The sequence below is a fragment of the Hippocampus bargibanti genome, linkage group LG02 (genome assembly GCF_051943395.1).
Source record: "Hippocampus bargibanti isolate YZ-2025 linkage group LG02, ASM5194339v1, whole genome shotgun sequence".
In the NCBI taxonomy this organism is placed as follows: domain Eukaryota; kingdom Metazoa; phylum Chordata; class Actinopteri; order Syngnathiformes; family Syngnathidae; genus Hippocampus; species Hippocampus bargibanti.
Genome location: NC_142735.1, coordinates 31,011,806 through 31,038,593, shown reverse-complemented (window position 1 = coordinate 31,038,593; position 26,788 = coordinate 31,011,806). Strand labels below are relative to the sequence as shown.

The 26,788-nt window shown below is 47.4% G+C and overlaps 2 protein-coding genes across 2 annotated transcripts; both read right to left on the bottom strand.

The window, feature by feature from the left end:
- Positions 1-58: 58 nt before the first annotated feature.
- LOC148902425 (uncharacterized) lies at positions 59-16,775 on the bottom strand. Its single transcript, XM_088990954.1, has 12 exons — positions 16,623-16,775; positions 16,194-16,280; positions 12,085-12,149; positions 11,851-11,986; positions 7,625-8,155; positions 7,241-7,450; positions 5,574-7,031; positions 4,302-4,414; positions 3,167-3,674; positions 1,898-1,999; positions 1,563-1,800; positions 59-360 (listed from the first exon to the last, which is right to left on the bottom strand). Exons 2-12 carry the CDS (start codon positions 16,269-16,271, stop codon positions 353-355), a joined length of 3,447 nt encoding a protein of 1,148 aa, XP_088847080.1. The 5' UTR covers positions 16,272-16,280; positions 16,623-16,775; the 3' UTR covers positions 59-352.
- Positions 16,776-20,430: 3,655 nt separating this feature from the next.
- Positions 20,431-26,343, bottom strand: wdr55 (WD repeat domain 55). Its single transcript, XM_089018405.1, has 4 exons — positions 25,809-26,343; positions 24,803-24,909; positions 24,461-24,730; positions 20,431-22,051 (listed from the first exon to the last, which is right to left on the bottom strand). Exons 1-4 carry the CDS (start codon positions 26,313-26,315, stop codon positions 21,733-21,735), a joined length of 1,203 nt encoding a protein of 400 aa, XP_088874531.1. The 5' UTR covers positions 26,316-26,343; the 3' UTR covers positions 20,431-21,732.
- Positions 26,344-26,788: the final 445 nt, after the last annotated feature.

The window sequence follows — 26,788 nt, the reverse complement described above, 5'->3', positions numbered from 1 at the left end:
CAAAGGCGATTGAGATTTCAGATCTCATTTGCATCACAAAGAGAGAGAAAGACAGAAATGGTGACAGCAGGCCCTTTATTGAAGGCTGGCAAGAGTTGCTGCCTTCATTGCAGGTTCCTAAAATTGAAAGAAAAAAAAATCCTAATCAGAAAAGGCCGCGTATGGGACCTTCCAGGACCATACGCAGATTATGTCCAATTGAGATGGGGGAGGAAGGGGCCTTCACACAAATAAATACAAAATGCAGGCCCAAGACGAAAATCTTGTTCCAGTTCAAGCTTCCGTGGGAATCGTGTGGACGTGGTTCGGTACCATCCGACCGGCGTGGTTCGGGCCCCTCCCACGGCGGAAGCTAGTCCGCTGCAAAGAAGAGCCCCCCCCAAAGTGGCGTTGAGTCACGTGAACAAAATATTTACAACACCCGCAGAGCCATCAGGATCTGTGGCGATCCCACCCAACCCAGCCTCTTCAGCCTGCTGCCATCATGTAGGAGACTGCGGAGTCTCCGAGCCAAGACCAGCAGGCTCAAGGACAGTTTCTACCACCAGGCAGTCAGGAGACTCAACTCCCTCCCACAGGACACGCTACATGCTGTACAGTGATACCTTGGCTTACGAACTTAATTGGTTCCCAGATAGAGTGTGTAAGGCGAAAAGTGTGTATCCCAAACATTATTTTCCCATAGGAAACCATTAAAATGAGAATAATCCGTTCCCAGGTCCCCATAAAAATTGTATTTAATTTTATTTAATTTTCTACTTTCTAATTTTCTAAGCCTTAAAACTACACAAAATATACCTTATTTTATGTCTAATAAATGTGCTATGGTATTATAATTCATTAAATAAACTGTACTGTATATAAAGTCTTATTTACCTTTGTGATAGTCGTTGATGGCTTGATGGAATGGAGTGGCCGGTTTCGTCAGCATTAAACACTTGATGAGGAATGTAGCCTTCTTCTTTCACCATCTTGACGAATGATCCCTTGTAGATGCTTTCTCAGCGATAATTTTACCTTGTTCCTCATTAATTGTGTTCTGTTTAGCTGGGTTAATAGCTTTTTGCATCAAGTGTACAGATGGCTTGTGCGGGTTATAGGTGGAGCTTGATTGATGGGAATTTTAACCTTGCAGTCTACACTCTGCCTTTGAACTATCAAAGTTGAAACGAGTCCAAATTTCACAGTTTTCTATCCATTTTGTCACTCTCTATCGTCTGCCTGTCTCTTGTTTAAACCACCTCCCCCCACTGCTGCGTTCTTGACCAATCACGTGGCTTTAACTGAAGACTGGGGGCGGGGAATAGAGGACCAAAACAAGTCGGCTGCCATTTTCTTGTTAGAACGGGCTCATTCGCCAACGACACATCACTCATTGTGGCGCTCCGTGTGTATCCTGAAAAATAGTTTGTATGCCAAGGTAAATTTTTTCATAAATGTAACGTTCGTAAACCGAAAAGTTCGGAAGCCAAGGGGTTCGTAAGCCGAGGTATCACTGTATTTGACAATAAAGCTGACTTTGAGAGGTTGTTATGACAAAAAATAGGTTATAAATTGCAAACCTGATGGGAGCGGGGGGGTTCGTGGGACCTCCTCATCCCCGTTGCGCTGGTCGCTTGCCCCCCCTTGATTCTTCTTGCAGCGCTCTTCTTCCTGCCGCTCCTTCTCCTTCAGCAGCGAGCGCAGGAAGGCGGCGCTCACCACCTCGTCGTCCTCGCCGAGCAGGAAGGTGTTCTTGAAGCGGTTGTACAACATGGCCGCCTTGTCCATGATGTCCTGGTTGGCGCGGTAGAAGCGCATCTGCGGCAAGAGGCCGCGGATTATGGACGACTGCTTGAACGGCGCCACAGTCGACCGTGGCCAACTCCACTCGGGCGCCGGCGGTGGCGGAACTCACCTTCCTCAATGTGGAGACGAGCTCGCTGTGGCGCTGGACGTGTTGCGACGTTACGTGGAGACCACTCAGCTGATCCAACGCCGCCAGACATTTGGCCACATCCTGGCAGAATATCAAACGTCAGCACGCGCCAGTCGCCATCTCACTTTTGTGTCGGGACTCAGGAGGCCCCGCCCCCTGCCCCCGCCGAATGGCTTTTGGGGCGCATTTATTTCATTGGCTGCTATCAATGTTTTTTTTTTTTTTTTTTAAAGGACAACCGACACCATTTTTTTGTCTCCTAACTCATCTCTCATTCTCATCTCATTTTCCGTACCGCTTATTCCTTATTAGGGTCGCGGGGGTTGCTGGAGCCTATCTCAGCTGTCTTCAGGCACGAGGCAGGCTGATATTTTTAGTGAAATGCAAAACACCAATAAAAATGACTTAAAGTGTCCCAAAACTGCCACAAAATGAGCTCGGAACTGCGGAGATTCAGAAAGCCCCCCCCCCCCCCCCCCCCCCTGTTCGTGATGTCACGCCAGGGTACTCCTTCACAAACTGCCTTGCTCCAGAATCAAAACAATGGCTTCAGAGAGTTCAGATTTGGAGAAGATGCTTTCTTGTTACTCATCCAGTTCTGAAGAGGAAAGCATAAATGTTTGCAATCGATTGAAGAAGTCCTTCCGTATCAATTTGAGCCATCTGGACTGCAATGTAGCGCCCAGAGAATGCACAAGATGGCGCAGAAGCTCCGTTGGAAATGGGCTGATTTGTGCGCTGGGAATTTGTGTCAACTTACACCTTTATGTGTGTTACCGCAAATGGCTGCGACACACAATGAATCACCATCGCGTTATTTATGAAGTTTTCCTGCTGAGTGAACGCAGGCGCGTGTGGCTGCCGCTGCTCACCCACAGAAAAAAACATGAAATTTTTGCGGTAGAATCTTTGTAAAATGCGCTCAGTAAAAGTCATTTGAAGTGATTTTACAAATTATGGACACAACTTGTCCAGAGGTGTCGGTTGTCCTTTAAACCTGAAATTGATTGCGAATGAAGGTGGCGATGAAGAAAGGTGGGCATAAAAGCGGCGTATGGAGGTCAGCCATTGACCCGAACGGCGAGGAAGCCGTCTTTTGTGTTATATATATTTTCAAACAAAGGCTTTTACTTTGAAAGGACCAATTGGACAACTTTTGGCTCTTTCCAGTTGCGTGATGGCAGCGGCATTTTTTTTTTTTTTAAGAGACTGAGCAATGGACGGACGGACGGTAGTGCGGCCTCCCACCGGGGTGTCGCTCTTGAGCGAGATGCGGATGTCTCCGTGGATTCGATGCAGGGTGGAATCGGTCAGCGTCAGCTTGGATTCCGCCTTCAGCCGGACGCCGCCGCCGTCGTCGCCACCCCTCCCGCCACTTGGGCCCCTGCCGGAGTCTTTTTGCTGGCGGCGCTTGGTGGCGGCCTTCTCGTCGTCCGTCAAAACCCGCTGCAGTTTCCTCTCGTCGTCCGAGGCGGTGGGCGGCGCCGTCTCGTCCTCCCGTGGTAGCGGCACCGCGGCCCCGCCCATCATGGTCTTCACCTGAACCTTGGTGGTGGCTTTCACGATTTTTCCAATCAACTTCCTGCCGTCCTTCTTGGGGGGATCCTCCGGCCGCAGGCCGCCGCCGTCATTTTGCTTGGCCGCCGCTGGGGCCGCGGGAGGTGGCGTTGGCGCGGGGGCGGTGGGCCCACTTTTCTTCCGGGCGTTGGCTTCTGGGAGACCCTTGCGGCTTCGCGCCCGCTTGCCGGCCGCCTTCCTGTCGAAACAAGCAGCAGGCGCGTCAGGGGCGGTTCACTCCAACTATTTATCTGGCTAGCTACCTAGCTGGCTATCTATTAGCTGTCTTATTGGCTATCTAGCTGGCTGTTAACTGTCTATCTGCGTAGCTATCTGGCTAGCTATCTAGCTGGCTATCTATTAGCTGTCTTGTTGGCTATATATTAGCTACCTGGCTGGCTATTAACTGTCTATCTGGCTATCTAGCTAGGTACCTAGCTGGCTATCTGTTACCGAGCTAGCTATCTAGCTAGCTAGCTATTTGCTATCTATTAGCTGTCTTGCTGGCTATCAGCTATCTATCTGGCAAGCTATCTAGCTTGCTAGCTATTAGCTATATATTAGCTAGCTTTTGATCTCTTTGAGTTCCCTCCGGGTTGAGTGAACGCTAGCACGTGTGGCTGCCGCTGCTCACCCACAGCAAAACTTCTTCTGTGACTATAAAGTGACCTTGAGAGTTTTGAAAGGCGCTTAGAAATCAAATGTATTATTATTATTATTAATATTATGATTATGATTATTATTATTATTATTATTATTATTATTATTATTATTATTATTATTATTATGCACCCCACATCCCTCGGCGGGGGTCTCGGGGTCTCACGTGAAGCTCTTGGCGGGCGCCTCCCTTCTTCGCCGGCTACCGCCGGTGGCCTTGAGGAGACCCCGCAGCGATTTCAGGAGGCTTTCCCGTTTGGCCGCCAGCCGGCGCTGCCGCTGCAGGGGGACATCGGCGGCATATTTATGTTAGAAGACAAAGTTTAGCTAAAATGTGGACCATTGAGACATGAACGGGATATACAGTGATACCTCGGTTTACGAACCCTTTGGCTTACAAATGTTACATTTAGGAAAATTTTACCTTGGCATACGAACTTTGTTCGTACGCGGAGCTGCCTCAATGAGTGATGTGTCGTTTGCGAACGAGCCCGTTCTTCTAACAACAAAATGGCAGCCGACTGTTTTTGTCCTCTATTCCCCGCCTCCAGTCTTCAGTTAATGCCACGTGATTGGTCAAGAACGCAGAGGGGGGGGGGTGGTTTTAACATTAAAGAGTCAGGCAGACGACAGTGAGAGTTTCAACTTTGATAGTTCAAAGGCAGAGTGTATACTGCAAGGTTAAAATATCCCATTAATCAGGCTCCACCTATAACCCGCACAAGCCATCTGTATACTTGATGCAAAAAGCTATCAACCCAACTAAACAGACACAATTGATGAGGAACTAGGTAAAATTATCACAGAGAAAGCACCTACAAAGGATCATTCCTCAAGATGGTGAAAGAAGGCTACGTTCCTCATCAAGTGTTTAATACTGATGAAACCGGCCACTCGATTCCATCAAGCCATCAACGCCCATCACAAAGATAAATAAAACGACTATTATACAGTACAGTTTATTTCTTTAATTATAATACCATAGCACATTTATTATACATAAAATAAGGCACATTTTGTGAAGTTTTAAGGCTTAGAATATTAGAAAATTATGTTTTATGGGGACCTGGGAACGGATTATTCTCATTTTAATGGTTTCCTATGGGAAATTAATTTGTGGGACACAGGCTTTTCGCTTTACACACTGTCTGGGAACCAATTAAGTTCGTAAGCCAAGGTATCACTGTACGAGTCCACATTTTACATTTTTAGAGTACAGAAAGTGAAAAATGAATGTGCCTTTGTGTTATCATATATATTTTTTTTTAACTTCCGGGTTGAGTGAACGCTTGCGCGTGTGGCTGCCGCTGCATACCTGCAGATAAAATATCCTGTGACTGTAAAGTGTCCTTGAGAGTTTTGAAAGGCGCTTACAAATGAAATGTATTATTATTATGAGTGGAAAGAAGAGTGTCGAACGGACGGACGTACGCCTCACCTCGTCGTCCACGTGGCCCCCGCCCACATCCTCTTTCCTCGCCCTCTTCTTTCTCGGACTGCCGTCCGCGCCGGCGTTCGCCGTCGTGGCCTTGGTCCATCGCTGCTTGGGTCTTTGTCCGGGTGCCTTGGCTGGCCGCCGGCCCCCCTCGATGGGGGCCTCCCCCTTCCGCCCCTTTGGCACTCGGCAAGGTGTCAACACCTTCGGCTTTGCCCGCTTGGGCGTCTCCTTCCCCACCCCTGTTTCCATCTTGTGGCCTCCTGGACTGGGCGCCGCCGCCTTGGCGTTTCCTTGGCCACCTTCCGCCCGCTGGCTTTCCTCCTTTGGGCCTCGACCGGCGACATCCCGCTCGGGGGTCTCCCGCCCGTCTTTGCTCTTTGTCTTCGCTTCCCGACTGGGGTTTGGCGCGATTTCAGCTGCCCGTTTGACTTCCTGTCCGGCGTCCGGTCCGGCGTCCAGTCCGGCTGCCCGTTCGGCGTCCCGTTCGGCGTCCCGTTTGGCGTCCCGTTCGGCTTCCCGTTTGGCGTCCCCTTCGGCTTCCCCTTCGGCGTCCCGTTCTGCGTCCCGTTCGGCTTCCCGTTCGACTCCCCCACCCCGCTCATTCTCTCCCGGGCCTGGTAACGCCACCTCCGCCGCCTCCTTGACCTCCCGCCTTACCCTCGGCTCCATGTTGTCTTCAGTCAATTGAGTTTCCTCGCCTTGCGACAAGCGGACCACGGCCGCCATCTCGGGTTCCTCCCGAGTGTTGACAGTGGTCTTGTTTTCGCGGGCGGCCCTCTTGCGCCGGGTCTGGCTGCTTTCCCCTTGCTTCCTCTTTCTTCCTTGACGCCGTGCCGACCCCTGGGTGGTCACTTGTGACTTTGCCCCTCCAAATTCCCCCTGCTCGGTCTCCCCCCCCTTTTCAGATTCCCGGGTGGTTGAGTCCTCCGCTCGGCTCAGTGTAGTCGAGACCATCGTTGGCTCCTCGCCGCCGAGCTCTCCGGTCTGGTCCTGTTCTTGCGTCTGAGCCATCTCATCCCGACTGGGCGGGAGCGCATCGCTCGAAGCTTCAGCCCCGCATTCGGTCGTCTCCTCCACATTTTTGTCTTTGACCTGCGGAGTCTCTCCTTTCCCGCCTTGTTGCTGGGCGGCGTCTTCTTTTTCGGAGCCTTGCCCTCTCCGCCTCATCCCTGCCGGGCTCGATGTTGACTCCAGGGTTTTCACCCGCCCCCTCCCCTTTCCGAATGTCTTTCTCTTCCCTCGCCAGCTCCCCGCCGTCGTCTTTATTTCCGGCTCCTGCTCGGCCCCCTCATTCTTTTCCTTGTTCATCCCCGTCTGGATCGGCCCCGACGTTCCCGGGTCGGCTACCGCCTCCCGCCGGACGCTTCTCGGACGCCGGCCCGGCTTGGCCTTTTGTGTTGGGGTGATTTCGGGTGGAGGCGGGACATCGTCTGACTTTTCGGGCACATCAACGGTGACCTGCCAAGACAAAAAGAAAGAGCCTACTTTTGACTTTTGTTCACAACTTGGTCACTATCGTTTTTTTTTTTTTTTTTTTTTTTTTTAAAGGAAGCGCGGATGAGAACAACATAAAATGGATTTTATTCCCCACCCAACAGGGATTGAGCTCTTGAAGGAAATACAAATCTGGGCAGCCCTTTAAAATCGCCTCCAGTCGAAGTACCTACCGGGTCCTTCTTCTCCGCGCCGGGTTTCCCCAGCCGCCCTCGCCTCTTCTTTGTGGGCGGCCCGGACGCCTCCCCCAACAGCGCGGGCGGGTGGGCCACCTCGTCGTTCTTCGGGCAGCCATCGGAGGGGACACATTTGACCATGCAGGGCTTCAGTTGCAGAGTGTCCATTGGGTACGTGCCGCTTGATGCCGCCGCGCCTTCTGCAGCCTGAGAGGGGACAGAGAAGTGAAGGCGCCGACATGTGACAGAAGCACTTTCGAGTACATGCCGCGGGGCACTAATACAAAAGGGGTCTTGGGTCAGATTTTTTTTGTGGGGGTCCACGACCTTCCCGCTTTTCACAAAGGTCCACCGTACAACGTTTGGGGTGCACATGCCAACCTGCGTTCCGTCGCTTTTCTTTTGCTTGGAGGATTTGCTGGGCCGCCCCGGCCTTCGGCGCACCAAGGCCGCTGATTCAGACGCCGATTCGGGCGCCTGTGCCACCGCGCCGCCGCCTTGGGATGCGGAGGCTTCCCGCGAGGTCCAGGTTTTCAGTTTAGCCTGCTTTGTTTTAAATAAAGATCTTGCAGCTTTTGTCGGCTGCGCACTTTTCACCTCGGCTGTCATGTCGGACGCCTGTGGAGCGCCTGCCAGCTGGCGACCATCCACCCATTCGTTTGCGTCGCTGCCGGGATCGGGCGGGGTATTAGCCGGCACGTAGTTCACCATGCACTGCTTTAGGCACAGGGCGTCAGGATCGCACGTGGCCGCTTTGGGGGATGCCTTCGCAGCAGACTTGGCGCCGAGTCTGGCGGCCCGTGATTTGGCGGCAGCGCTTGTTTTCTTCAAGAGGGAAGCCGGCCTTGCCGCTGCAGCCGAGGTTGCTCGCAAAGTCCCACTTGCTTTCCCGATTGTACTTTTGGCTCCAACCTGAGAGAGGAGGCGGAGGCAGGAGGTGGGTGAGACACTCAAAAAGAGCACAAATTAGCAAAATAGCTCCTCCCTGTGCTGAGTTTCCAAATGTACGAGAGATCAGATTTGGGATACAGTGATACCTTGGTTTACGAACCTAATTGGTTCCCAGAAAGTGTGTGTAAGGCGAAAAGTGTGTATTCCAAACAATTTCCCATAGGAAAGCATAAAATGAGAATAATCCTTTCCCAGGTCCCCATAAAACAATTTTCTACTTTGTAATTTCCTAAGCCTTAAAACTACACAAAATAACCCTTATTTTATGTATAATTAATGTGCTATGGTATTGTAATAAAGTAAATAAACAGTACAGTATAATAAAGTTGTTTTATTTACCTTTGTGATGGTCATTGATGGCTTGATGGAATGGAGTGGCCGGTTTCATCAGCATTAAACACTTGATGAGGATTTGGATTTGTCTTTATTAGTCTCGCAGTGGAGAAATTTACATTACATACATAACCTTCTTCTACAATCTTGTGGAATGATTCCTTGTAAGCTTTGGCAGCTTTATCGTTAGAACTGGCTGCCTCACCATGACGAATGACACTATGAATACCTGTACGACCCTTAAAGGACAACCGACGTCTCCGGACAAGTTGTGTCCATAATTTGTAAAATGGCTTCAAATGACTTGTACTGAACGTATTTTACAAAGATTCCACTGCATCTAGCTATATTTTACGTTTTGAGACTTGCGCTGAATATTCAGGAAGTCTTGTTTTTGAGTTGGTGACAAGTCCGTACGTGACGTCACTGAAGGAACGCCCCTGACCGAAAAAGAGACAAATTGTTGCAGTACTTCCATCACGTCAATGTATTTTGCTGTACTTGTGTACCTCGTGTTACACCAAAAAGCCGCCAGAAGAGGGCGACCAAGCTCCATGGAAGGAATTTATCAGCCTGTGGAAACGGGCTGATTAATTCTTCACAGGAGCTTGGACGCCATTTTCTGCCTCTTTTTGGGTGATACATTACCTCCCAATGTTGCCTCAAAATAGCACGAAATAAATTCTTTAATCGATTGCAAACATGTATGCTTTCCTCTTCAGAACTATTTGAATCATATTCATAACTGGATGTGTAACAAGAAAGCATATTCTCTGAATCTGAAGCCATTGTTTTGATCCTCCAGCAATGCAAGACGTCTTGGCGTGACGCCACGAACGGGGGCGGGACTTTCTGAAAATGCCCAATTCGCAGCTCAATTTTTTTGCAGATTTAAGTCATTTTTGTTGGTGTGTTGCATTTGAATAAAAATACCATACTGTGTGTTTTGGGTATTTTAGATGCTATAAAACGTTTTCTGACGTCAGTTAGGAAACAAAAAAGTGATGCCAGTTGTCCTTTAATAATCAATGGATGACGAACTTCCAGGTTGCCTCTTGACGATATCCGAGTGAAGTAGCCGTGCTTTCTCTGAAGTAATTTTACCTAGTTCCTCATCAATTGTGATCTGTATAGCTGGGTAGATAGCTTTTTACATCAAGTGTCTCAAGGAGCTCGGGTTGTACATCTTGGATATTGCAACAGCAACAGATGCAGTCAGACACACCAGAAACTGCATTAATAGCTTGTCCTTTCTCTTCAAATTGTACAGATGGCTTGTGCGGGTTATTTGTGGAGCCTGAATGATGGGATATTTTAACCTCGCACTCTACACTCTGCTTTTGAACTATCAATAAAGTTGAAAAGAGTCCAAATTTCACTGTTTTCTATCTATTTTATCGTTCTCTCTCTGTCGTCTACCTATGTATTTAATATGTGCAGCTCTGTGTTTCTGTAACCCCCCGTGCTGCGTGTGTCCCCTCCCTCCTTCTACCACGGTTCTTGACCAATCACGTGCGGCTTTAACCCGAAGACTGGGGGCGGGGAATAGAGGACAAAAAAAGTCGGCTACCATTCCCTTGTTAGGAGAACTGGCTCATTTGCGAACGACACACCTCTTGCATTGCTTGTGAATCAAAACAATGGCTTCAGATTCGGAGAATATGCTTTCTTGTTACACATCCAGCTATGAATATGATTCAAATAGTTCTGATGAGCAAAGCATTCATGTTTGCAATCGATTAAGGAATTTATTTGGGCCATTTTGAGGCAAACAGGCAGGGGGTAATGTCTCACCCGAGAAGAGGCAGAAAAATGGCGATCAGCTCCTGTGAGGAATGAATCAGCTCGTTTCCACAGGCTGATACTATCTTTCCATGGAGTTCGCCTCCCTCTGCTGGCGGCTTTTGGGTGTAAAATAAGGTTTTCAAAAAGACAGTACAGCAAAATACATTGACGTGATGGAAGGACCGCTACAATGCGTCTTTTTTACAGTGAACGCCAGTCCTTTTCTGACGTCACGTGAGGACTCGTCACCAACTCAAAAACAAGACTTCCTGAATGTTCAGCGTGAGTCTTAAAACGTAAAATATAGCTAAATGCGGTTGAATCCTATTAAAATACGCCCAGTAGAAGTCATTTGAAGCCATTTTACAAATTATGGACACAACCGGAGACGTCAGTTGTCCTTTAAAACTACACAAAATATACCTTGCTTTATGTATAATAAAGGTGCTATAGTATTATAATTAAAGATTAAAATCAAATAAACTGTACTGCATAGTAAAGTCGTTTTATTTACCTTTGTGATGGTTGTTGATGTCTCATCAGCATTAAACACTTGATGAGAAACGTAGCCTTCTTTCACCATCTTCAGGAATGATCCCTTCTAGGTGCTTTCTCTGCGATAATTTTACCTTGTTCCTCATCAATTGTGTACTGTTTAGCTGGGTTGATAGCTTTTTGCATCAAGTGCTTGTGCGGGTATCTCAAGGAGCTCTGGGTTGTACATTTTAGAAGTTGTGATATTGCAACCGCAACAGATGCAGGCAGACACACGAGAAACTGCATTAATAGCCGATTCCCTTGCTTGTCCTTTCGCTTCAAATTGTACAGATGGCTTGTGAAGGTTATTTGTGGAGGCTGATTGATGGGATATTTTAACCTTGCAGTCTACACTCTACTTTTGAACTATCAAAGATGAAACAAGTCCAGATTTCACTGTTTTCTATCCATTTCATCACTCTCTCTCTCTGTCGTCTGCCTGTCTCTTTAATGTTTATCCCCCCACCCCACTGCTGCATTCTTGACCAATCACGTGGCTTAAACCGAAGACTGGGTACGGGGAATAGAGGCCCAAAAAAATTTTGAAAAATCGGCTGCCATTTTGTTTTTGGGAGAACGGCCTCACTCTCTCTCTGTCTGTAACCCCCCGCTCCTTACAGCTGCGTTCTTGACCAATCACGAGGCTTTAACCAAAGACTGGGGGTGGGGAATAGAGGACAAAAACAGTCGACTGCTATTTTCTTTTTCAAATGGGCTCATTCGCGCGAACAACAAACACATCACTCATTGTGGCGCTCCGTGTGTATCGCGAAAAAATAGTTCGGATGCCAAGGTAAAATTTTCATAAATGTAACGTTCGTAAACCGAACAGTTCGTAAGCCAAGGGGTTCGTAAACCGAGGCATCACTGTACATGAATGTTATACATGAAAGTTATACACTGTTATACACTGTCAATGAGTCAACGTTCAAAATGGAACTCGTGTGACGAGACGATTATTGGCCAAGTTTGGCCAATAAGGGTAAGAAAGAGAAACTGACTGTGGTTCTCTTGCCAACTCCGGGTGTGTTCTGAATCTCCCACATGCCCTCAGAGAAGCCTTTCAGGCGGACGCCGCTGCCATACTTCAACTTGTTACCAGAGAACGGAATGATGTGGGCCGGCGCCAGGTAACCTCTAATGTTTGGAGAGAGAGAGGGGGCGGGGGGTAGAGTCAGTCTGCTGTTGTTGGTGTAGCTATAAAAAAGTCATTTCACATGCGGGCGTGTACGTACATTTGATGGGTTCCGAAAAAGAAGACACCAACCCTCCTCTGGTGGGGGTCATCGTTTTTACAGATCTGTCAAGAATGACATAAACGCAAGTCAACAAATGACAGTGTCTGAAACGCTTGACAAAAAGTTAGCGGACACCAGGGCAGACAACTCGGAAAAGTTACCTGCCCGGCCATAAAGTTGCCTGCCCCATTTTTCACAACTTGAAACAGAATAAGACGACTAATCGCAAAAAAACAAAACATTGTTGCGAAGTATAAATTTTTTTTTAAATTAAGGAAGTACCTACCACAAATGCTCCCTTGCTTAATTTATGGTAAATATCCCTTACTGAACATTTTGCTGCAGTTGTCATTTGTCGTCATGGTGCACAATGCATTGTTTGCGTTGTGTTGTCTGCTAAAAGCCAAGTGGCTCCTCTTTCTAAGCGCCTTTCAAAATTTTCAAGTACACTTTAGGTTCGGACTATACTGTGACTGTAAAGTGTACTTGAGAGTTTTGAAAGGCGCTTATAAAGAGAAGTCCATGTGGCTTGTAGCAATTTGCTTGTAGCTTTTGTTTTATTGAATAAAACTAACGTTTGATTTGAAAAAAAAAAAACGTTTTTTTCTTGAAGTTGTCGGCCACCCTGGCCGAGACGTTTGGAAAGTTGTATGCCCGACGTAAAGGTTGTACGCACACTGCAAATAAGGTTGTGAATCTTAAAAAATGGACACAAAGTGTTTGAAGGTTTGTCATGCAAGTAAATGAGAATACAATGTCATTATTTGTTGTTATTTTGGGGAGTGTGAAAGATTGTGTTTGTCATTTTGCTCAGATTGTTCAATAGTACTTTTTCCCCCAAACCGATCAAGCCACGCACACAAAAGAGTACAGGTTGAACTAACTGTGCAGTGTGGAGGATGATTTGAAATTGCATTCAACTCTTGAAAAGAAATTCCTTTTTTTTTTTTAATTTTACAGATTTCAAATTCATTGATAAGTGTAAATGGGTTAAATGTAAAACACAACCGACTGCAAATGCAAAAATTGTACTTTGCCATCCTTCATTTTTGGATGAGTTATTTTTTAAGAATATAACACATACGTGCGTTTCAAAATTCTCAAGGACACTTTAGAGTCACAAACACAAGAACAATAAAACCACAGGTAACATAAATAGAAGAGATGAATGTAAACTAAGAAAACCATTTTAACTCATTCGCTGCCATTCATGAATTGAAAATCTGCCATAGAACGCCATTACTGAGATTATTCGGGAATCACTTTTATTTTGCGGGAGAATGATGATCAACTCCCTCTCTATCTTGTGTGTGAATTTCAGAACTGTAGGTAATATATTTCCTCTCCCACAAAGGGTCAACAATTGCGCATTGGTCCAAAAAATGTAGCCTTCAATCACCCCGTGAAGAACACAAAGGAGGCGGGCCTTCCTTTCGTGTTTTAATGGAGAGAGCGGCGATCATGGAGAAGCGCGTTCGTCACGATTATCAGCAGTCCACGCTGACACAGTATTGGACTGGCAGCATAGCTGCAACACTAAATGAATGTGATCTGTCGGGTGACTCAAATCCGGATTCCTCCGATGAGTAGTGGCAGCCGGGATACGTTACCCGATCTGCGATGCAGAAGCAGACAAGAGCACCCACCACAGGTGCGCATTCACGTGTGTTAGTTTTATTTTGTTTGCGAGGAGAATTCATCTTGTAAAACTTAGTTATATTTCAGATGTCCAAAAAGCCCAATTCGTCAGGTTTTGTACCGTCACGTTCATCCTAATATCACAAGAACACATGATGCTATTGTTATGTCTCAAGCGCATTGGCGCTTATAAATGAAATGTATTATTGTTATTGTCGATGCCTTTGCTCTTTGATGCTGTGCGATGAAAATGATACAATATGATATATTGAATATTTCTACAGAGCCTGGTCGAAGTGGAGTATCCCCCCCCCCCCCCCAACTCCTACAGAGAGTGCCAAAAGGCACATGGAGAAGCATCAGCTGCTGGCCATTGCTCCTGCACCAAAGAAGGCACAACCAACCAGAAAGAGATTGCAGGGTCTGTGCATGGTGGGGCTCCAGGTGTGAGACAAGACTTTATTGCAAGTCCTAATCAGTCCCGCTGCATCTTGGAAAGTGCTGTACCACACTACCAAGAACTACACATCTCAAAACCCACCTATTTAAATTCGTATTTTCTGTGTACCTCTTTCTCTTGTTTCTATTTATAACAGTTATAACTGTATTTTATTGATTGTATTCTATTTGTGATTGTATTTTCTTTATTATAGCACCTATGCTTGTCTGTGACTGTAAAGTGTCCTTCAGAGCTTTGAAAGGCGCTTCAAATGAAATGTATTATTATTATAGACATTATGATATGTAGTTTTCCATCATGTTTGATGATGACACTTGTCCCAAGGGACGCGCCTTTTTCAGATCTGACAGGTAGGTCACACCCTCATAGCAACATCAACTGAAAAAGGCACGTCACAACCAATGTTCCCTCTAATTTTTCATGTGTCTGAGCAGACACACAAGCTCCCTGAGCACACTGAGGACCACTGTGAGCAACATCACATGTGTACGCTGTGGCCAGATTGGCTGCGTAGCGTACGTGAACTGTACGGCTGGACACCTGTCACTCATTGAGTTGCATTGCAAAATGGTACAAAATATATATATAATTGGTCGAATTAACTAGATTATATCTTCTTTTCCTTTCAGCTTTTCCCCTCAGGGGTCGCCACAGCGAATCAATGTCCTCCATCTATCCCGGTTTTGTGCATCCTCTTCTCTCACACCAGCTACCTTTATGTCCTCTTTGACCACATCCATAAACCTCCTCTTCGGTCTTCCTCTCCGTCTCCTGCCTGGCAGTTCAAGGCTCAGCATCCTTCTCCCGATATAGTCACTCTCTCTACTCTGGACATGTCCAAACCATCTCAGTCTAGCCTCTGTGACTTTCTCTCCAAAGCCTCTAATATGAGTTGTCGCTCTAATGTACTCATTCCTGATCCTATCCAACCTGGTCACTCCCAAAGAAAACCTCAACATCTTCAGCTCTGCTACCTCCAGCTCTGCTTTTCTTCAGTGGCACTGTCTCCAGTCCAAACATCATGGCTGGTCTCACCACTGTTTTATACACTTTTCCTTTCATCCTAGCGGAAACCCTTCTATCACACATCACACCTGACATTTTTCTCCAGCCTGCCTGGACACACTTCTTCACCTCTTTTCCACACTCTCCATTGCTCTGGACAGTTGACCCCAAGTACTTAAAATCCTCCACCTTCTTTATCTCTTCTCCCTGTAGCATCACTAATTAACTAGATTATATCAGTTCTAAAATTAGATATTAAGTAATGCTTTTCTGTTTTATTTTTTTATTTTGTGCGCTGCATAGATGTTCTTGTCCGCTGAGTATGTGCATGCAGTGCGCGATTACGCACGCGAGCAGCTTAGAGGGAACATTGGTCACAACAACATCCGTGACACTCTGATGAAGGCAGAAGGAAATACACTAAAAGGCCACTGTCTGTAGTAAAAGAATCTGTTGTAAATTAGATAATAAGGAGACAGTATGAACTTAAGACAACTATTAAATAAATGTTGTTTTGTCATCAAAAGTCTTTTTTCTGTTGCTGTTCCAGAGAAGTAAACAACGGTACAGGTGTTTGAGGGGTCACTCGAAGTTAAGAATATGGTCCTTGATCACCTTTCTCATTAAAATTGCTTCCCTTGGCCTGAAACCGCCTGATTTTTACAACCGATATCTCCAGAACCAAATAATCTAGAAATGAACTTTGTTTCTGATGAAATAGAGTCTGTGGTTTCTAACGCTGTGTCGAATGTTTATGTAGTCCTAAAACGCAATATTCTGTGGGCCCTGCAATTTGAGTGAAAATGACTAAAAAAAACCTTGCACTGGAGTGGACAAATTTTGCGCGTCTGGCAGTGAATGACTTAAATCGGTGTGTTTTGACATTTGTTGTTTTCTGTGAATAAGTGAGAGTTTTTAATAGCGGGTGTCATTATTTTGGGCTTGAGATGGCATGATAAATGTTATGCTTGGCCTTTTTCTGTAGTGTGTGCGTGCGTGTTACCCTGGCCGGCCAGTGAGGGAAGCCCTTCATTTTGGCGAACACGAGGTCCCCTGCTTTAAACTGTTGTTTGGTCCGCATCTTTCTCTCCTATACAAGTCAAATAGAAACAGAAATTAGGGATGTCGAGTGAAAAGAAGACAAAGACGTCGCGTTGCGGTTCATGTCTCTTGTACACATTATGGAACCGCGCGCATGTGTCGCCCATCCGGTATCGAACACAGTCGAACGAAGGGAACAAAACGCTATTGAAGAAGGCCCGGCTTCCAAGTGATTAGTGGCAGATTAAACGGCAGCCGAGTGGACGAGGAAAAGCATCGATAGCAGCAAGCTAGGATACAAATGACAAGGATGCTAGCAAAAATGCTAGCAGAGGACGACTGTTTTTCATGGGAGCGGAGGGGGGGGGAGGCAGAGTTGGTGTCTACTCGCCGTCGCGGTTCGTCGTCAGACGCGCGAGAGCACAAGAAAGCTTCCTTTCCACACCAAGTCCGATTGCTTCCCGTCTTGTTTTGACCGCTCTGGGTTCCGCGCCACCAGAAGCCTGCTTGTTACTCCGCTACACGTCACGTGACCGGAGCTGAAGTCCCCACGTGACACCGAAAGCACTTCCCGCTTCCGCCTGTCACACTAAAGGGGTCAAAGTGGAATGTATAAATACAAAAATACACCAAAGGATTGATTCGACTTCATCTTACTTATGTTCAATAAAACATCCATCCATTTTCCATACCACTTATTCCTCATTAGGGTCGCTGGAGCCTATTCCAACAGTCTTTGGGCACGAGGCGGGCACAGACCAATTGCAGAGCACAGAGACAAACAACCATTTAAAACATTTTGTATGTGAAGGAAATTTTATATATCTCTGGAGCCAGGCCTGGAGATGGGGCTCGTTGGCGAGCGCCTGGTGGCCGGGCCTACACCCATGGGGCCCGGTCGGGCTCAGCCCGAAGAGGAAACGTGGGTCCCCCTTCTCAAGGGCTCACCACCCATGGGAGGGGCCAGAGGGGTCGGGTGCAATGTGAGCTGGGCAGCAGCCAAAGGCGGGGACCCTGGCGGTCCGACCCTCGACTGCAGAAGCTAGCTTTGGGGACGTGGAATGTCACCTCTCTTACAGGGAAGGAGCCTGAGCTGGTGCACGAGGTTGAAAAGTTCCGACTAGACATAGTTGGGCTTGCCTCCACACACAGCCTGGGTTCCGGTACCAGCCCTCTCGAGAGGGGTTGGACTCTCTTCCACTCTGGAGTTGCCCACGGTGAGAGGCGTAGAGCAGGTGTCGGCATACTTATTGCCCCCCGACTCGCCGCCTGTACATTGGGATTCACCCCAGTAGACGAAAGGGTTGCTTCCCTCCGCCTTCAGGTGGGGGGACGGGTTCTGACTGTTGTCTGTGCATATGCACCAAACAGCAGTTCAGTGTACCCATCCTTTTTGGAGACCTTAGGGGGTGTGCTGGAGAGCGCTCCGCCTGGGGACTCCCTTGTTCTGCTGGGCGATTTCAATGCTCATGTGGGCAATGACAGTGGGACCTGGAAGGGCGTGATTGGGAGGAATGGCCCCCCCGATCAGAACAGGAGTGGTGTCTTGTTATTAGACTTCTGTGCTCAACACGGATTGTCTATAACAAACACTTTATTCAAACATAAGGGTATCCATATGTGCACGTGGCACCAGGACACCCTTGGTCGCAGTTCGATGATTGACTTTATAGTTGTATCATCGGATTTGCGGCCTCATGTTTTGGACACTCGAGTGAAGAGAGGGGCGGAGCTGTCAACTGATCACCACCTGGTGGTGAGTAGGCTCCGTTGGTGGGGGAAGATGCCAGTCCGACCTGGAAGACCCAAACGTGTTGTGAGGGTTTGCTGGGAACGTCTGGCAGAATCCCCTGTCAGAAGGAGTTTCAACTCCCACCTCCGGCAGAACTATACACATGTCCCGGGGGAGGTGGGGGACATTGAGTCCGAATGGACCATGTTCCGTACCTCCCTTGCTGAGGCGGCAAATCAGAGTTGCGGCCGTAAGGTGGTTGGTGCCTGTCGTGGAGGCAATCCCCGTACTCGCTGGTGGACACCAGTAGTAAGGGATGCCGTAAAGCTGAAGAAGGAGTCCTACCGGGCTTATATAGCCTGTGGGACTCCTGAGACAGCTGACACGTATCGACTAGCCAAGCGGAATGCAGCCTCTGTGGTCGCCGAGGCAAAAACACGGGCATGGGAAGAGTTCGGTGAGGCCATGGAAGCCGACTTCCGGACCGCTTCGAGGAAATTCTGGTCCACCATCCGGCGTCTCAGGAGGGGAAAGCAGTGCACCACTAACACTGTGTACAGTGAGGGTGGGGCGCTGCTGACTTCGACTCGGGACGTCGTGAACCGGTGGGCAGAGTACTTCGAAGACCTCCTCAACTCCACCAACACGCCTTCCTTGGAGGAAGCAGTGTCTGGGGACTCCGAGGTGGGCCCTCCGATCCTTGTGACTGAAGTCACCGAGGTGGTTAAAAAGCTCCTCGGTGGCAAGGCCCCGGGGGTGGATGAGATCCGACCGGAGTTCCTAAAGGCTCTGGATGTTGTGGGGCTGTCCTGGCTGACACGCCTCTGCAACATTGCGTGGTCATCGGGGAGAGTGCCTCTGGATTGGCAGACCGGGGTGGTGGTCCCCCTTTTTAAGAAGGGGGACCGGAGGGTGTGTTCCAACTACAGAGGGATCACACTCCTCAGCCTCCCTGGAAAGGTCTATTCAGGGGTCCTAGAGGGGCGGGTCCGTCGGAAAGTCGAGCCTCAGATTGAGGAGGAACAGTGTGGTTTTCGTCCCAGCCGCGGAACAGTGGACCAGCTCTACACCCTTAGCAGGGTCCTCGAGGGCGCATGGGAATTCGCCCAACCACTCTACATGTGTTTTGTAGACTTGGAGAAAGCGTTTGACCGTGTCCCTCGTGGAGTTCTGTGGAGGGTACTTCGGGAGTATGGGGTACAGGAGCGGCTGATACGGGCCGTTCGGTCCCTATATGACCGATGTCAGAGTCTGGTTCGCATTGCCGGCAGTAAGTCGGAATCGTTTCCAGTGAGGGTTGGGCTCCGCCAAGGCTGCCCTTTGTCACCGATTCTGTTCATAACCTTTATGGACAGAATTTCTAGGCGCAGCCGAAGCGTTGAAGGTTTCCGTTTTGGTAGCCTCAGTATAGCATCTCTGCTTTTTGCAGATGATGTTGTACTGTTGGGGCCTTCAAGTGGAGCTCTCCAACTCTCGCTGGAGCGTTTCGCAGCTGAATGTGAAGCCGCTGGGATGAGAATCAGCACCTCCAAATCTGAGACAATGGTTCTCAGTCGGAAAAGGGTGGAGTGCCCTCTCCGGGTCGGGGAGGAGATTTTGCCTCAAGTGGAGGAGTTTAAGTATCTGGGTGTCTTGTTCACGAGTGAGGGTGAAAAGGATCGAGAGGTCGACAGGCGGATCGGTGCGGCGTCTGCCGTGATGCGGACTTTGTACCGATCTGTCGTGGTGAAGAAGGAGCTGAGCCAAAAAGCAAAGCTCTCAATCTACCGGTCGATCTACGTCCCAACCCTCATCTATGGTCACGAGCTATGGGTTGTGTCCGAAAGAACGAGATCCCGGATGCAAGCGGCCGAAATGAGCTTTCTCCGTCGGGTGTCCGGGCTCTCCCTTAGAGATAGGGTGAGAAGCTCGGTCATCCGGGAGGGGCTCAAAGTCGAGCCGCTTCTCCTCCACATCGAGAGGAGCCAGATGAGGTGGCTCGGGCATCTGATTAGGATGCCGCCGGGACGTCTCCCTCGCGAGGTGTTCCGGGCATGTCCCACTGGCAGGAGACCCCGGGGACGACCCAGAACACGCTGGAGAGACTATGTCTCCCAGCTGGCATGGGAACGCCTCGGGATCCGCCAGGACGAGCTGGAAGAAGTGGCTGGGGAGAGGGAAGTCTGGGCTTCCCTACTGATATATATAGGCATTTCACACCTCGGGCTTCAGTGAAGTCCCGCTTAGTCCGACTTGAACAAATATCCCTCGTAATACCATAATTTATGACACAACGGCTGGAGATATCATTTACAAAAGCACACGCACGCAGTACTGGGCGTGGCATCACCTTAATCGTCTACAACACAGACTATTTTCCGGAGCAATTACACATCAATAGATCTGCATCAGCAATTAGAACTTGTCACTACACGTGATACTGCAAGCACTTAAAAATAAAAGGAAATTTAAAATAATTTGTCCACAAAGTTTTATGAAGTCCACCAAGAATATGCAATCTTTAACAAGATTTTACGTTAAATTACAAAATGTCAGTTTAATATAAGAAAAATAACAAGATATTCACAAAACGAACTATTTGTTGAAAATAAAAGTAAACAAATCTTTTTCATTTGTTCTTGAGAAGAGGCCTACATACGACAGCGAGTTGTCCTCTCCTTCAGCCATTGTGGGTTAAAAAAGCGAGTAGATATACTTGGTTCTTCTGCTAAAGTTTCCGGGTCTGATCTGTTGTAGCTTGGTTGATTTGCATAGCGCTGCCTCCGCTGAGGGCTGAGGTAAAGTGAGTATCCAATCACAGGACGCGTACATGTCATGTTCAACGCGAGGCCCTCTAGCTGGCCTTACTGTGCCAACTCGTGATCTGATTGGCTATCGCAACTATATATCAACTACATGTGCCCGTTCATGTACAGCGCACAGATGTCTTCACTGTTGATACTGAAGGCGTCGGTCAGATTTCATACAGCCTGGCGACACAAGCTAGCTGAATTCTGATTGGATTAAAAACTCTGGCCTAAAACTACAACACTGAAAGGAGCATAACCAAATGGATATAATATAACATGAAGAAAACAGTATGTAGAATAATTATATATATATATTTAGAAAAAATACTTTTTTTAATGAAATTGACTTTTATTATAATTATGATAACGATGTCTGATTATGTTAGGCCAGCAGAGAAGGCCTTGCTGGCTCTGACGGTTAAAATATCCCATCAATCAGGCTCCACAAATAACTTGCACAAGCCATCTGTACCCTTGATGCAAAACGCTATCAACCCAGCTAAATAGAACACAATTGATGAAGAACTAGGTAAAGTGATCGCAGAGAAAGCACCTACAAGGGATTATATCTCAAGATGGTGAAAGAAGGCTATGCTCCTCATCAAGTGTTTAATGCTGATGCAACCGGTCACTCCATTCCATCAAGCCATCAACGACCATCACAAAGGTAAAGAAAACGACATTATTATACAGTACAGTTTGTTTTTAATTATAATACTATTTATTATACATAAATAGGGTATATTTTGTGTAGTTTTAAGGCTTAGAAAATTAGAAAGGAGAAAATTATGTTTTATGGGGACCTGGCAACGGATTATTTTCATTTTAATGGTTTCCTATGGGAAATTAATTTTTGAGATACACACTTTTCGCCTTACACACTCTGTCTGGGAACCAATTAAGTTCGTAAGCCAAGGTATCACTGTACATGATTGTGAGTTGAGCGAAACATCAACATTGAAGCCAGACAAAATGTACTTTTATTCGCTGTCACTGTCATCGTCGCCCACTTGCTCCTCTTCCTTTTTCTGTGGCTCCTCAATGAGTCCCGAGAAAAAGTTGCTTTCTCCCAGAGCTTTTTTGGAAAGCGATTTCATGCGTCCATCCTTCTTCTTCCTCTTGCGGTACTCATTGACGGTGGTCGCGGCTAATGAGGAGATGTCCCAGAACTTGATGAGCTGGTCGTGCGCACAGCTAAGCAGGAAATGAGAGTCCCAGCTTTTAGCCAGCTCTTCGACGGGTTCTCCAACGTGCTGCCCGATGCAGCCGATGAGGCGGTTGGGGAGGATGTTAATGGCTCTGATGATGAAGAGACAGAATGCGTTATGGACACGATGCCGGATGAAAGAAATTACCGTATTTCCGGGTGTAAAGGTGAACCCAAAAGCCTTGATTTTCTTCAAAAGATGACCCTGTGCCTTATACACCGCTGCACCTTATGTCAAGTCATATCGAGTCACAAGAGGTATCGCAACGACTGTCAGCAGTCACCGACGCCCCCCCTCCCCGACCCTGTAGAAGGAGTATTGTGTAACCCAGCCTCCACTGTAGCGCCTTATAATGCCTTATATTTGAAAAACGTTCATATATTTATATTCATTCAATGAAGGTGCACCGTATAGTCAGGTGTGCCTTTTATATGGAAATAATTTATTCCCAGCGGACCATCAGCCCATTCCAACGGAGCAGAGCAGTCGAGCACCAGCGGAGGCGAACGAGGAAGCTAACCAGAGTTAGCGATTCGGCGCTTGGATAACGGAAGTTTGATGCATGTTTACTCATTTAGTCACGCTGCATGCTAACTGTGAGCTCACCTGGTGAAAGAGAGGAATCGCCATATTAGTGGAGCAAACCGATCGGACAAATATCCACTTTCCACCGTGTCATTTTCTACTCTGTAGCGCTGTCGGAGCTTTCTCTCTCGTCTCAAATTCTGATGTTCGCGTGCTTGTTCAAAATGTGGCGATCTCCTTTGTGTGTGTGTGCGTAAAACCCAACCTTCTGTCTTCAACCACAGATTTTAACCAATCACGGGCGGCTTTACGGCTTTGATAAGCAGCTTCATATACTGGACGAAACGCAGCTTGTGCGTCATCTTGCGCATTTTCTGGGTTCCGGTTTCATCGCTTGCAGATGGCTCGAATTGATATGGAAGGACTTTTTTAACTGATTGCAAACATTTATGCTTTCCTCTTCAGAACCATTTAAATCATATTCATAACTGGATGAGTAACAAGAAAGCATCTTTTCCGAATCTGAACTCTCTGAAGCCGTTGTTTTGATTCTGGAGCAAGGAGTGACCCGGAGTGACGTCACGAACAAGGGGGTGGGACTTTCTGAATCTCCCCAGTTTCAAGCTCATTTGTGGCAGTTTTGGGACACTAAGTCATTTTTATTGGTGTTTTGCATTTGACTAAAAATATCAGCCTGCATACGTCTGTGTAAGCTCTCAGTCGTACAGGAGTGGTCCATCGATGAAAAGGTTTCTTCAGCCGTCATCTTTACATCTTTGAAGGTGTCGGACGTTTCGCTTATCCAAGAAACTTCGTCAGCAAACTAAAGTCCTACTGGTAGTTTAGGCCCTATATATATATCCCTACTGTCCAGACATGGCGGTGCCGGACCCTGCTATGATAGGTCCCTGCTCTCAGGTTGGGGGGAGCAGAGGACTACTCCCTGCAACTGCACTGATAGTTCCTATTGTTCTGACTAACGACTGGCCTAATTGCCCCACTTCGACCGGTATCACCTCATCATTACTAATCCTATGTTGCCTAAGCAGGCTATTGTATGAACGATCCAAGTTGAACCTCACCCCACCAAACCGGTTTAATGAAGGATTTAGTTGTTTTATGAAAATCACCTCTTTACTCCCCTTCCAAACCATCTATGTTCATTCGCTAAGATTTTAACCTCATTGTCGTCAAATGAGTGGTTGCTAGCTTGTAGGTGCAAATGTACTGCCGATTGAGGCCCACTTGTATTTTCCCTGCGATGTTGATAAAGTCTTTTTTTGAGAATTTGTTTCGTCTCCCCAATGTATTGCTCTTTACAATTTTCATTTTTAAAATGTATATAATAAACTATATTACTTTTTTTCATTTGGTAGCCTATCTTTTGGATGCACTAATTTTTGCCTGAACGTGTTTATCGGTTTGAAATGAGTAGGAATTTTGTGTTGACAAAGGACTTTTTGTAATTTTTCAGAAACTCCGGCAATGTAAGGTACTGCTTCTCCTCTCCTTTTTGTATCTTGAGAATTATTGGTTTCATTCCCTATTCTTTCTTTCTGACATTTGTTGAATGACCACTGAGGGTACTCACAGTTAGTGAGTGCTCTCCTGATATGTTTTGACTCCTTTTCTCTGCCTTCGACGCTTGTTGGTATTAGTTTAGCCCAATGCTGGAGACTTCTGATAACTCCTAGTTTGTGTTGTAAAGGGTGGTTCGAATCGAAAAGTAAGTGAGTAAGTTAGTTTGCTGACGAAGTTTCTTGGATAAGAAGCGAAACGTCCGACACCTTCAAAGAAGTACAGATGATTGCTGAAAAAAACGGTACCCTCTCAACTATTCCATTTTTTGACATAGTCTCCCTACAATGCAAATTTGAGCAGAGCATACCAACGGGTCTGAAAGAGAACGCCCTCCCCCTCACGGTTCAACCAGTATTGAGAGTGTAATCCATCAAAGGGGGTGGGTGGAACTGACCGGATATAGCCATCCATGGAGCCGGCGCACATCACGCTGTCGTTGACGGGAACGATGCAGTCAACCGACTCAGCTTGGAGGGCAAAGCGATCGCTGGTGGCCCCTAAGCCGTTCCAGTTGAAGATGTAGACGGTGCCTTCGCTTGAGCCACAGACCACTTTCTGGCCTCGCTTCATCAGGGTCACCGAGGTCAGATCGCTGCTCTGGTACTCCGACAGTAAGTCAAAGCGCCTCCGCTTGATGTTGAAAACGCCCATGGTGCCGTCGCCACTGAAGGCGGCCGCAGTAGAGGAAGGTCAGCGACCGTCACGATTCAGGGTGAGTGGTGGCGTGGGACCTCACCTGGCTGTCAGCAGGATCTTTTTCTCTTCATCCACGGCCATGTCGCTGATGTAGTCGTCGTGGTGCTTCAAATCCATAACGGCTGAACCTTTCCTCATGTCCCACACCTTTTGGACAACAAGTCAGCATTGTGTTGGTTTCAACGGTGAAGCCCAACTTTAGCACACGTGATACATTTCAGATGTGGATTTGCCCTGCTGGCCGTGGTTGAGACCATCAGCGATCAGCTAATTCTTCAATTTCATTTGTGCGATTGCAAGGCTGGGGAAAACAAAACATACAATGGAGTTGATTTAAAGGACAACCGACACGTCCGGACAAGTTGCGTCCATAATTTGTAAAATCACTTCAAATGACTTCTACTGAGCGCATTTTACAAAGATTCCACCGCATCTAGCTATATTTTACGTTTTAAGACTTGCGCTGAACATTCAAGAAGTCTTGTTTTTGAGTTGGTGACGAGGCCTCACGTGACGTCAGAAAAGGACCGCCTCCTGACCGTAAAAAAGACGCGTTGTAGCGTCCTTTTCAGAACTATTTGAATCATATTCATGACTGCATGAGTTACAAGAACGCATCTTCTCCAAATCGGAACTCTCTGAAGCCATTGTTTTGATTGTGGAGCAAGGCAATGTGTGACCAACAGTGACGTCACGAATATGGGGGCGGGACTGTCTAAATCTTCACTGTTCTGAGCTCATTTTGTGGCGGTTTTGGGACACTTTGAGTCATTTTTATTGGTGTATTTGACTAAAAATATCAGCCTGTGTGTTTTGGGTATTTCTGATGCTATAAAACGTTTTTTTGTTGTCAGTTAGGAAACAAAAAAAATAGTGTCGGTTGTCCTTTAATGTTGGACAATATTTCTCAACAAATCAACTACGCCGACTCTTTGTTCAATGTTTGTTTTGAAATACACAGATTCACAAGAGTTGCAGACTGTTTGCGGGTCTCGGGTCGTGTGCTCTTGACGGCAACAGTGACAAGTTTGAGAACCGGTCCTGACCTTAAGCGTCCCTCCGTCGTCCCCAGTCGCCAGGATGTTGGCGTCCACCAGCAGCAGAGAATTGATGGGAGCGTCATGCGCGCCGCGGATCCTGGTGACCAGCCGTCCTTTCTCGGCGTCCAGCATGTGGACAGCCTTGTCCTTGGATACGCTGTAAAGCTTCTCGCCGTCGTCGGAAAAGCGCACTTGGCGGCAGGACTTGAGGTGGTGGCCGGAGGACCACAGCTCACGGTTCTCACCCTCCGTGCACGAGTAGGCGAACGCGTACACGTCCCCGTCCACGTCCCCGCAGGCCAGCAGGTCCCGGGTCGGGTGCACGGCCACCGTGTTGGCTACCGCCTCGAGCCGGATGTCCTGCGGGGTGTCCAGGATCCTGGGCTCGCTCGAGTCATTCCCGTCGTCATCCCAAATCGCCTCTCCCGCCTCTAATTCGGGACTCGCCGGATCGCCTTTAACGTCCCTTTCAAACGTTGACGGCAAACCGGCGTGTTGCGCGGGTGCCGCCATGATATTTTATTTTCCTTCGCGTCCCTCTTCTTCGCGCAAGACCCTGTCGGGCATTTCCGCCATCTACTGGTCAGGCAGGTAAAGACTCAAGCCTATTTTCTTTGCACAACGACAATAATAATACAATTTATTTATAAGCGCCTTTCAAAACTTTATTTATTGCGTTGTATTTGTGATTGTTCGGTCAATTTACGTTTCCACGTTTTCCCACCAGATCCCAGAGAGACCACACTGATAAAACTCAACTCACTCTCGTTATTTATTGTTGATTGAGTTTTGAATACATTGGTTCTTTTTGTTTGGTAGACGAGCAGTGAAGTAGGTCATAAACCTACAAATGGAAACAAAGAATATGAATGCAACTCATTCACAATAATTTCTTATTACTTTGACATTATTTTAGTTTTAATCAACAGAAAGGTCGAACGTGTAAATGCAACACATGCAAATTCCACGTGCTGAATGTCTGTTGT

Coding starts and splice junctions, on each gene's coding strand:
- wdr55 (XM_089018405.1), bottom strand. CDS start 26,315: ATGGCGGCACCCGCGCAACACGCCGGTTTGCCGTCAACGTTTGAAAGG. Junction 24,910..25,808: donor ACGACGGAGGGACGCTTAAG/GTCAGGACCGGT, acceptor GTTGTCCAAAAG/GTGTGGGACATGAGGAAAGG. Junction 24,731..24,802: donor AAGATCCTGCTGACAGCCAG/GTGAGGTCCCAC, acceptor GGCCGCCTTCAG/TGGCGACGGCACCATGGGCG.
- LOC148902425 (XM_088990954.1), bottom strand. CDS start 16,271: ATGCGGACCAAACAACAGTTTAAAGCAGGGGACCTCGTGTTCGCCAAA. Junction 12,150..16,193: donor TCCCTCACTGGCCGGCCAGG/GTAACACGCACG, acceptor CATTCTTGACAG/ATCTGTAAAAACGATGACCC. Junction 8,156..11,850: donor GAGTTGGCAAGAGAACCACA/GTCAGTTTCTCT, acceptor CTCCTCTCTCAG/GTTGGAGCCAAAAGTACAAT.